At 34.0% G+C, this 12731-nt stretch overlaps 1 protein-coding gene across 8 annotated transcripts in view; it reads right to left on the bottom strand.

The window, feature by feature from the left end:
* The window catches only part of EXOC6B (exocyst complex component 6B), a 708873-nt gene that overhangs the window by 607903 nt on the left and 88239 nt on the right, over positions 1-12731 (bottom strand). For 6 of the 8 annotated variants that reach the window (XM_030877541.2, XM_060309973.1, XM_060309972.1 and 3 more), the window contains exons 3-5: positions 11670-11717; positions 9906-9996; positions 9748-9793 (exon numbers count right to left, since the gene is read on the bottom strand). The exons of 1 other annotated variant lie outside the window; for it this stretch is intronic. In XM_030877541.2, coding sequence (XP_030733401.1) covers positions 9748-9793; positions 9906-9996; positions 11670-11717 — 185 coding nt within the window. The remainder of the gene's footprint in view (positions 1-9747; positions 9794-9905; positions 9997-11669; positions 11718-12731) is intronic. One more of the 8 variants, XM_060309975.1, reaches the window with a different exon arrangement.

Here is a 12731-nt window from a genome sequence, read left to right as displayed (position 1 = left end):
ATCAGGGGTTTTAATAAATGAGAATTCACAGCCTGCTGATAAACATTTATATTAATGATTCACGTTTTCAATGAAAAATTTCACCAAACAAGTATTCTAAGCAGTTGCATTCTCCCCCACAAAAAAATTACATGTACAAAAATATGTATAAGCCTCTTGAACTGTAGTTATTTATATTAACAAATAAAAAACTAATCTACAAGTCTATTAACAAGGAATTGGTTAAACGCATTATGATATATCCATGTAGTATATATGTATATTCAAAGAATAATAAAACAGCGAAGTGTTTACAATATTGTTGAGTGAAAATTATTTCAAAAAAATTGAACTTACAAGTATGATAATGTTTTTCAAAATTACAAATATTATACATGTGTAAATTATGTATACATATGTATGTACGAGCTACACAGTACTAAATATAAACACACACACAAATATAAGTACATAGAAAATGACTAAGAAAATATATACAAAAATGTTAACCATGATTTTTCTTTCCTTTGGATAGGAACATTATGGGTAATAGTTTTCGTCTTCACGTTTTTAATTTCTACATTTCCCATATTTAGTATAGGAAAAACTCAGTTTTGATCCTGTAAGTAAAAGACTTATAGTTCTATTTCAGGTTTTAAGAATGAATTCCATGGGAGATACTTAAACTCTTCTTACTCCAATGCACGTAATACCACAAACACTAAAGATTAGAGGTTGGATTTACTTGTTTTCTTTGCTTATGTTTTTCCCTTCTGTGTTCCAAAAATCAAAATCTTAGTCCAAATAAATGAAGGGAAGAAAGAATTATTTCCCCTAAATTAAGAAATAAAATTACAAATATAGTTTAATCTGAAATGGTTGCTTTTATTAAAATTTTACAGACTCACAAACAATACAATTCACATGGTTTAGTATAAACAGAATGGTGTTTATACTACAATTAGGTACGAAGAGCTATGTGCAATAAAATGCATTTCCTCTAGAGAGAAACTTTAGAATGGATATAAACCTAGAAATTAAGCCAAAAAGATAAACACACTTTAGGGTTTAGTTATATTTTGGAACATTGTTTATAGAATGAGAAAAATCTAACAATGTTGCCTGCAGACACAAGGCACATTCACTGATGAGACACATGGCTGCACAGCGAAAACATCTGGTCTGTCAAATAACTCCACATTTTTCAAGGCTAATTAGTACAAAACCCAGTGATTTCTGGCAATAAAGAATGTTACTTTATTTCCCCATTGTCCTTTCCCTAACACACTCATACTCCAACTGTAACAGATCAATAAGATTCATTCAAATTTCTAGTGTACTTCAATATCAGTGACAGGTTAAAGAATGACAGCCAATTAAACACCTCTATAGCAGACACCAAAAGAAAAGAATTCTATTTCCAGGGGCCATGGAAATCTAAAACAAGATTTTGACATTACTTTTGACAACCTCTAAACATTAAAACTGAATCAAAAGCGAAATGTGCTAGCTCTCCCCCTCCCCCCACCGCATGCAGGCTCCCTAATAGAGATGTGAGCAGAAAGAAAGTAAATGAAATAAAAGCAAGAAATTTTTTAAAATAAGGCAGGAAAAGATGCCTAAATAATCCTAAAAATTGGATAACTTAAGGTCAGAATAACTTAGACATGGTTGAATGCTATCCTGAGAAGAGGAATGTTGATTCTAGGCAAATTAAATTTTGGAACTTTTTTGTCATGGTATGGAACTCGTTCACAATGATGGTTTTTAAAATTCTAATAAGTAATCTTTCAAAGTGGATTACAACTACCCATGAGAAATTTCTTAAAATTCAGAGTATGATAAGAATATAAAACAAAATCTTTCTGCACAGAAAATATTAGTGTCTTTCCTAATTAAAGAGCATCATTAAGAAATATTTAATCCCTTCTATGTGCTAGAGCTAGAAAGATGGTCAGATATCTTTCCTCAGGGAACATAAAACCTAGTAGTATAATGAGTATTTATAGCTTAAAAAAAAAAATAACTAGGCTTCCAGCCATTAAGGAATAACAAAGAACAGACATGAACTCTCACTCTTAAGAAGTAAAATACTGGCTAAAATACATAAAATAACTGCTTTCACATAGTGAACATCAGGTAACACAGAACTGTGATCTCTGAAAAAAGAGAAACAAACAAGGTGAATTTAATAGTTATCTGGGGGGCTTCCCTGGTGGCACAGTGGTTAAGAATCCGCCTGCCAAAGCAGGGGACATGGGTTCGAGCCCTGGTCCAGGAAGATCCCACATGTCTCTGAGCAACAAAGCCCGTGCTCCACAACTACTGAGTCGGCACTCTAGAGCCCGTGAGCCACAACTACTGAGCCCATGTGCCACAAATACTGAAGCCCATGCGTCTAGAGCCCGTGCTCCGCAACAAGAGAAGCCACTGCAATGAGAAGCCCGTACACCGCAACGTTGAGTAGCCCCCGCTCGCCACAACTAGAAAAAGCCCAGGCGCAGTAACAAAGACCCAACACAGCCAAAAAATAAATAAGTAAAATAAAAAATAGTTATCTGGGTTATCTGACTGAATGTGATTTCTAGATCATGGACACAGTCAGAGAAAACCCAAACAGAGCCCAACAACTTAGCAGAGTTAGAATCAGAGACAGGAGTTCAGGAAAGCTTGTGCACCTTAAGGTTGTGCAGCAGAATTCCAAAAAAAAAAAAAAAAAAAAGGAAGCAATGCAGAAATTTACATAAGGGTTCCCTTGAGTCTTTGCTAAGTACTAGGCCAGGCATAGGAAAAGTGAAATTCTGCATGAACAGGCATAAAGAAGGGAGGGAAGGAAGAGAAGGAAGAGAAGGGAGGGAGAGAAGGCAAGGAAGGAGAGACAGACAGACAGCAGCAAGATGTAAGAAAAACACTTCAAGGAACTCAGACAAGACAGAGAAACATCTGAACTCTGCACAGCCAACGTGAAGAGTCCCTGGGGGTTTCTGAGTTTTTCAAAGTAGATGAATACTACCCACAGCAACCCCTGGAATGAAGGAGGGCCTACCAAAGCTTAAAAATGGGGTCTGATGGGATTGGGATCAAGTGGATCTGAAAACAACTGAACTATTTTCCAAAACAAAGACCAACACCCTCTAAGAAAAAAAAGCTCTTCAAAATCCAGACACTCAACAACATAATATAATGACAATTATCCAATCAAAACTTATAAGACATGATAAGAACCAAAAAAATGACATGTAACTAGGAAAAACAAAATAATCTTCAGAGAAATCCAAAATACCAGAAGTGACAGAACTAGCAAAGAAGTACATAAAAACAGAAATTAGAGCTCTGTTACAGGTATTTTTTAAAGATGCAAAACTAACAAAAGAAATTAAACATAAAAAACTAAATGGAACTCCTAACGATGAAAAATATATCATCTGAAATGAAAATTTCACTGGATAAGATTAAAAGATTAGACAATGAAAAAGAAAGAACACAGCAATAAAATCTATCCCATATAAAGCACAAAGAAAAAAGACTGGAGAAAAAGAAGATCCTCAAGTCACCTGTGGGATTATGTGAAGTTGTCCAACATAGATATAACTGAAGTCTCAGAATGAGGATGGAAAAAGGACAAAAAAAATGTTTGGAAAAATAATATCTGAACATCTTCCAGATTTTATGAAAATTTCAAAAAAAAACAAGCAACTAAACAAACCACAAGCAGTATAAATATACACACACATTCATGCATACAAACATATTTACACCAAAGCATATCAAAATCAAATTGCTGAGAACAAATTATACAGACAAAAGTTTTTAAACAGCTGGAGAAAAGACACATTAAGTAGAGTGACAAAAAAGTTAAGGCTGTTCATATACTTCTCCCTCAGAAACTACATAAGCCAGAAGACAAAAAAATGATATCTTAAGAACTAATGAATCTATAAACCTAGAATTATATGCCCACCAAAAATATATTTCAAAATGAAGGTGAACAACGAGATAGCATTTCACACCCACCAAGATGGCCATAATCAAAAGACAGACAGTAATAAGTATTGGCTAGGATGTACAGAAAATCGAATCCTCATTTGCTGCTGGGGGAAGGTAAAATGGCACAGCTGCTTTGGAAAACAGGCTGGCAGTTCCTCAAATGGATAAACAGAGTTACCATGATCCAGCAAAATTTCATTCCTAGGTGTATATAGCCAAGAGAAATGAAAACATATGTCCATACAACAACCTGTAAACAAAAATGCATAGCAGCATTATTTGTAAAAACCCAAAATTGTAAACAACCCAAATGCTCATCAACTAATGAATGGATAAATAAAATGTGGTAAATCCATACAGTGGAATATTCAGCAATTAAAGAGATGGGACTTCCCTGGTGGTGCAGCGGTTAAGAATCCGCCTGCCAGGGCAGGGAACATGGGTTTTAGCCCTGGTCTGGGAAGATCCCACATGCCACAAAGCAACTAAGCCCGTGCGCCACAACTACTCTGTACTCTAGAGCCCACAAGCCACAACTACTGAGCCCACGTGCCACAACTATTGAAGCCCACGTGCCTAGAGCCCGTGCTCCGCAACCAGAGAGGCCATCGCAATGAGAAGCCCGCACACCACAACGAAGAGTAGGCCCCGCTCACCGCAACTAGAGAAAGCCCGTGTGCAGCAATGAAGACCCAACGCAGCCCAAAATTAATTAATTAATTAATTTTAAAAAGAAATGAAGTACTGATATATGGTACAACATGGATTAACCTTGGAAACATCATGTTAAATGAAAGAAGCCAATCACAAAGAACGATATATTATATGATTCCATTTATATGAAATGTCCAGAATAGGCAAATCTGAAGAAACAGAAAATAAATCAGTAGTTCCCAGTAGCTGGCAAGGGGGGCAGGGGACAGGAGAAAATTGTGTGCTGATGGCCAGGGGGCTCAGAGTTTCTTTTGTGAAGAATAAAAACATTCTACAATTGATTGTGGTGATGGTCACAGAACTCTGACTACACTAAAAGCCACTGAATTGTATACATTAAATGAATGAAGTGAAAAGTAGGTAAACTGTGTCTCAATGAAGCTGTTAAGAATATTTTAGAAAAAAGGATATTAAAAACAGACAATGTAAAAATTAAAAAGAAAGCAGCAGTGGCTGGCTGCATTAATACCAAACAACACATATTTCAGAAAAAAAGAAAAAAAGAAAAACAACACATATTTCAGGGATAAAGAAGAACCTTCCATAATTACAAATGGGTCCTTTCGTCAAGAAGATACAACAATGCTTAATGTATATGCATCCAATAAGAGAGCTTCAAAATACACATAGCAAAAACTGAAAGAACAGAAAGAAGACATATGCAAAGCCAGTTATAATAGGCAACTTCAACACTCCTCTGTCAACAAATAACAAATACAAAATCATAAGGATAGAGAAAACCTGCACAACACCAAGTATATCTAAATGACAGTTAAAGAATGCTCTCCTCAATAACAATATATATTATTTTGAAGTGTGTATGTAATTTTCACCAAAACAGACCATATGCTGGGGCGTAAAACAAGTCTCAAAATATATAAAAGGTTGCAATCATACGTTTTACATTTATGAACACAATGAAGTGAAATTACAAATCAATTTTGATAAATCTGGAAAATCCCCTAATATTTAGAAATTAACCAATGAACTTCTAAATAAGTTGGTGAAATAAATTCTAAAAATTACAAAAGAAATTAGAAAATATTTGAAATAAATGTAAAAAAAAACCCCACAACATCAGAAAACATGTAAGATGCAGTCAAAACACTGCTTAGAGAGAAATGTACAGCTTTATACGGCTACATTAGAAAACAGAACCAAAATCAATGCCCTAGGCCTCCACCTAATAAAGCTAAAAAAAGAGCAAATTATTTACAATAGCCAAGACATGGAAGCAACCCAAGTGTCCATCAAGGGATGAATGGATAAAGAAAATATGAGATATATATTATGAGATATATAACTGAATCACTTTGATGTACACTTGAAACTAACACAACATTGTAAATCAGCTATACTTCAATTTGTAAGAGCAAATTAAACCCCAAGTAAACAGGAGAAAGGAAATACTAAAGATACCAGTGAAAATCAGTAAAATAGAAAAACAAGGAAAAAAAACTCAATAAAACCTAAATTACTATTTTCAAAAAAATCATAAAATTGACAAACCTCTAGCCAAAATAATCAGAGAGACAGAGACAGAAACAAAGAGAGAAAAGACAAATTATCAACATAAGCAATGAAAGAGAAAGTATCACTATAGATCCTACACTGTTAAAATAATACAGGAATATCATGAATAACTTTTGTTAAGGAATTCAAAAACTTGGATGACATGGACAAATTATTTGAAAGATACAAATAAGCAAAATTTACTCAAGAAACACAAAATGCAAGCAGCCATGTATTTATTTTTATAATTAAATTTTTAGTTAACAACTTTCTCACCAAAAACAAACAAATCTCCAAGGCCAAGTGGTTTCACTGTTAGATTCTACCAAATATTTAAGGAAGGTAATTGCCAACACTGCACAAATTCTTCTGGAAAACCAAAGAGGGAAAACTTTCCAAGTTATTCACGAGGCCAGCATTAATCTGATACCAAAAACAAAGATATTACAAAAAAGAAAACTACAGACAAGTATTTCTCATGAACATAGATACAAAACTCCTCAACAAAATTTTAGCAAATCAAATACCACATCATATTAAAAAGGATAATTTACCATGACCAAGTGGGATTTATTCCATGAATGCAAGTTTGGTTTAACATTCAATATAATTTATCATATTAATAAACTAAAAAAGAAATATAAAAAAAAACATATGATCATCTCACTGACATAGAAAAAGCATTTGACAAAAACAATATTCATTCCTGATAGAAACTTTCAACAACTAGAATTAGAAGGGAACTTCTTCAGCCTTCTAAATGGCATGTACAAAAAGACTATATCTAACATATATGACTTAATGGTTAAATGCTTTCCCCCTAAGATCAGGAACAGGGCAAAGATATCTACTCTCACTACTTCTATTCAACATTGTACTGGAGGCTCTAGCCAGTTCAATAAAACAAGAAAACCAAACCAAAAAGAAAGCATCCCAATTGGAAAGAAAGAAATATACCTGTCTTTATTTGTAGACAAGATAATCAGCTACATAGAAAATCCAATGGAATACACAAAAATGCTACTAGAATTAGTAAGTGATTTAGTAAGGTTGCAGAATACAAGATAAATATACAAATTTAATAGTATACTAGTAATTAATGACTGAAAATTGAAACTTAAAAAGCAACAGCATTTTTTTAAAATTTTTTTGGCTGCACTGCTGCAGCATGTGAGATCTTAGTTCCCTGAACAGAATTCAAACACATGCCCCCTGCATTGGAAGGGCAGAGTCTTAACCACTGGGCCACCAGGGAAGCCCCAGCAATACCATTTAAAATAAGCATCAAAAAATACAAAATAATAGGGATAAATATGACAAAAGATATGTAAGACTTATTCACTAAAAACTAAAAACATTGCTGAAAAAAATTAAAGAAGACCTAAATAAATGAGAGCATTCATACTGGTGGGTGAGGGGTAAGATGGACCAGCATGGGATACAAGAGACCTAGTGAGGTAAGACTGTCTGTATAGGAAGGCAGCATTGCATGGAATGTCAGAGCCAAAGAGGGATGAGGAGGGCATTCAGGGAAGACAGAAGCATAACACAGGGTATGAGAGCCCAAGTAGAGTAAGGAGGATACAGTATAGGAGGGCAACTCAGTGTGCAGTGTTAATACAGCTCAAAGGAGCCCAAGACATATAAACCTACTCTTTGTGCCAGAAAAAGGTTGAGCTAGAAATACTGGTGAACAGTACTTATGACAGCCACTCAAATTAAGAGGAGAAATGTGGGTTGTTCATATAATGGGACTACTATACAGCAATTAAAATAAGTGAACTAGATCTCTATACATAAATTTAAAAGCTCTCCACTAATACATAAGCCCCACAGCAGCAGATATTTTTGTCTATTTTGTTCAGAGCTATATTCCCAGCACTAAGAGCAATGCCTAACAACACAGTAAGTACTCAATTCATTTTTATTGAATGAATGATTCTCAAAAAAACAAGGACTGAGAACTATTCATGTAAATGTTTCTAAAAACACAAAATACAACATATGATTTATGGGTATTAAAAACATGGACTAGAAGGACACACCAAATTTATGATACTAGTTTCCCCAACAGAGTAGGGAAAGGGATAGGACTGAGGAAGGGGATATGAGTTTTATCTATAATTTTTTAAAATGTACATTTTACCTCTTTCTGTCCATATGTGTTTATATATATGTCATAAATATTTACATATATATGAATCAAAACTGGAATTGTTGCTATCTGTTAATTCAGAGAAGTTGATACTGAAGCTTTTTTTTAATCTCTGTAATTTTCTATAATTTTAGAACTTCACAAAAAGGTTATCAGGGAAATAATATTACTTTCTATCTCACTGAACAGAATTTCTCATACTGTTCAACCTATGTTCTCTTATATGAATGTATCCTCCCAGGGAGAAGGCAGTCTGGGAAATAATCTTAAGAAATTCAAAAAATATTGATGCCTCATGCTTTAATGTTAAAATTCTTGAGAATTTATCATTTTTATTCACAATATTTTTAATCTTATTTCAGTATTAAATACATTTTAATTCCATACTTTTCCCCTCAAAACTAGGTAAAATTAACATTCCAGGAAGATGTGTCCTGTTTATCTTATAGCTTCACATACCCCCATCATACCACAGGGTACTCCAGGGCAGAGAGGGTGGAGATGCTTACTCTAGTTTGGGAAGAAGAGCCAAAGAGTCACTATCAAGTTTCCTGTGGAATAAAACCAGATGAAAATAACACACAGGAAAAGACTCCTCTGAACTTAACCTTGACCTTGTTCCTTGTGATGGTTAATTTTATATATCAACTTGGTTAGGCCATAGTACCCAGAGATTTGGTCAAATATTATTCTGGATATTTCTGTGAAGTTATTTTTTTACATGAGATTATTAGCACTTAAATCAGTAGACTGAGTAAAGATGAACATTCTCCATAATGTGGGTGGGCCTCGTTAAATCAGTTAAAGGCCTTGATAGGAAAAAGACTAAACTCCCCAGAGGAAGACGGAATTCTGCCAGCAGACTGCCTTCAGACTCAGGCAACAATATTTACTCTTCCCTGACACTAGCCTATCAGCCTACTATGCAGATTTGGACCTCCATAATCATGTGAACCAATTTGCTAAAAAAATCACTCTCTCTCTCTCTCTCTCTGCACACACACACACACACACACACACCACTGGTTCTATTTCAACGGAGAACCCTGACGGATCCACCCCAGCAAAACCAGTAACTATTTTTTCTACTATAATAAAACCAAAGCATGTTTCTCAAATTAACTATCACTAAAACAGTTACATGCTTTTCCCCTAAAAAGCTGGGTCTTCTAAAAATCAAACTACGTGTAGTGTTTTTTATTAAACATAATACATGACAAAATACATCAGCATATGTAAATAACTCTCAGGATGAATCAATAGATATACAAAAGGCAAGAGAAGATGTTATATGGACTTAATTATTTTTTGAAAGGTTATGCTAAATATGGACTTTTAAAAAAATTCTAAATAACAGAAATTTTAGATAATACAAAGTATTCAACAAAAAAATATCTTACCTTTTAGTTTTCATCTGGTCCCTCAGTTTGCTATACATCTCCAGGACTTGAAAGAGAAGGGGAAAAAGAGCACACAAGCATTATTTAGAGAAAGTGAAAAGACTAATTAAAGCTAAAGGAATTGCATCAAGAATTCTACTCTATTTCCAGTTCCTCACCTGGAAGACACAGCATTAATTTATCAACAGTGGCAGAAATATTTCTCTGTTGTAGTCGACAGTGCTTCAGCTCTTCCATTGCTATTACCAGCTTAGCAAGAGGGGAAAAAACTGAATTATGCCAACAGCTGTAAATAAAAAGCTTTCAGTCACATTTTTCCACCCTATGTTCAATTCATCAGAAAATCCCAGACAGTTTCATAGTAAGATCTGCCAAGTGGACTACGGAACTGCTTTTCTCAACCAGTAAAACATCCCTGTATGGTTTCCCACTTTCTCCCCAAGATGCATACATACTACATTAGAAAAGGCTAGGTGAAATGAAATCTTAAAATTCAGGGGCTATCCAGGAGAAAAGAAAAAGCATGCATATTTGCTCCACACCCTCTTCAGACTCTTCATGATTTATATTTCATCAATCTTCTAAGAAGATCCTATATTTCTGTCATCAGTGCTAGACTCCTAGAGGAAAACAGTTCTTCCTATACAGCTTCAAATGAATCTTGAAAATAATCTGCAACTAAATCTGTATTTCAACAAATAAACCACACAGTTAGAAGTTGTCGCTTTTCCAAGAGTTCCAGTTTAATGAAGAGTAACTCACTTTTCTTCTCACAACATTTTAAAGTCTTCCATCTGAAGTCATACCACAATAAAACTAGAAGAAACTGCATTCTTTGCAAAAACTTAAAATATGTGAGACAAACTTTTAAAAAGCAATAATCTACATGGCCTCTTATAGTATTTATCCCATACTCTTTCCTAAAAGTTATCTACTTAGATACTACGCAAAAAAGAAAAAAGGGAATGGTCCTGATTAAGTTACTGATAAGACAATCAAAGGCTAATCTTAAAGATTATTAAAATTAAACATTAAGTAAGTATTAGGCAATGAGGAAGGTATATGATACAGAGAACGGTAATAGACTGTAAGTCAGAAAACTTGGGTTTTAGTCCCAGCCTTCCAATTACTATGTAAACTTTAGCAAATCATCTGTTTTAGTTTCCTAATCAATAAAGTAGTGATAATACCAGTCCTGACCTTGTCATAGGTCTGTCATGAGGATTAAGTGAGAAAATGGATGTAAAATAATCTTATAAACTATGATGATTTAAATGGTGAGTATATCAATTAACAGAATCAAAGATTCTTTTTTTTTTTAAACAAATACTTATGCATATTCATGTTGTGCCAGTCACTGTTTAGGCAGGTAGAGGGGATATGGCAATGCAGTTAAAAAAAATAAAAAAATTCCTGACCTCATGGAGCTTAATTTCTAATGGAAAGAGACAAACAAAAAACAAACATATAAGGAAAACTGTATAATACCAAAGCATGATAGGTGCAATGGAGAAAAATAAAGCAGGAAAGATAAAAAGAATACATGGCGTGAACATGAGACTGCAATTCTAAATAAGGTGGTTAGAAAAGGCCTCATGAAGGAGGTAACATGTGAGGAGCAAAAGTCTGAAGTAGGTAAACATGTGGGAAAGAACATTTCAGGCAGAGGAAACAGCATTGGCCATATTATGACTACTCAAGTGATTTAAAAACACAGCTAAGGAAGGCGGCTACATACTCTCATTAAGCTTTCTAGTGCTATATTCATTTACTTCAGATAAACATTAGGAGAAGCAAAGATAATGTCCAAGTTCCTCCAACATGCTGCTTATGGTCTTACAAGCCACTAAATCAAGAACACAGTTATCAAAGAGAATGACAGGAAACAGAAAAGATTTTTTCAAAAGGTAAACTGGCCTTACTTCCTTTCCCTCATGTTGTAGTTTTCTATTAGTATCCGTCACTTGATTCTGTGGAGAGAAGACAATTTAAACTCATAAAAAACACTTAGATAATAGTTGGATAAGATCAAAATTTTAAATGAAAAGACTAAGAATAGGTATTCAGATTGTTTCCATATTCCACCACATTTTGGTTTAGTGGTGTTCTCTTGGGATGAAATTATATCAACTTTTCTACTGAACATTTGTATGACCTTTTGAACAATAAAAAAAATTACTAAAAACTATGTTCAGTTTGAAATATTACAAACTAAAATAACATAACTAAAGATCACACTTTCATTTGGAAAGGAAAGAAAAAATATAATAGAAAAAATAACCCACAAAGAACCTTACCATCTCTACTATGTGTACAAAGAACAAATTTTTTCATAGATAGTCCTCACTTCACCAATGTATTCCTGGAAAACTTGAGTATAAATTGAACTTTTTAACTCAGGTCAAATATTTCTACTTATCTAATTTTAGAAAACGTTTTACCTTAATTTTTTGGATTATTAATTCTTAATAGTTTCTAACACTTCCACATTCCCATTTTTCTAAATTAATCTCTCGATCACACAGTCAAAATCAGGTGAACAAGCTTTAAAATTAGGTACAGTTCATAATTTAAAGGAACTGGCACCACTTATTTTGGTAGCCACTTTTGAAGAATCAACTGATATAAAAAAATTAAGTATATAGAATAGTAATTTCCTCACTTTCTTAAACATTATCAAAATATGAGCAACATTAACTTCTAAAGCTTTCTTTAATAGAAGCTTTCCATACTTCCACCAATAACTGCGACTCCTTACGCTTTTAAGACACTACCTTAACCCAGCATTTCCTATTATGTCTCTTGGAACACCAAAAAATGGTAGTTAAAAGGTACTCTGCACTCTGTACACACACACACACACACACACACACACACACACACACACACACACACACACACACACACACACACACACACACACCCCCAATATGTATGGGAAATACCACTAAACAGGTTAGTTTATTCAGGACTTCCTGAAGCCC

Source organism: Globicephala melas, chromosome 12, assembly GCF_963455315.2.
Source record: "Globicephala melas chromosome 12, mGloMel1.2, whole genome shotgun sequence".
NCBI classification, from domain to species: Eukaryota; Metazoa; Chordata; class Mammalia; order Artiodactyla; family Delphinidae; genus Globicephala; species Globicephala melas.
The sequence above is the reverse complement of the archived record's forward strand: the minus strand, read 5'-3'. Positions and strand labels throughout refer to the sequence as shown.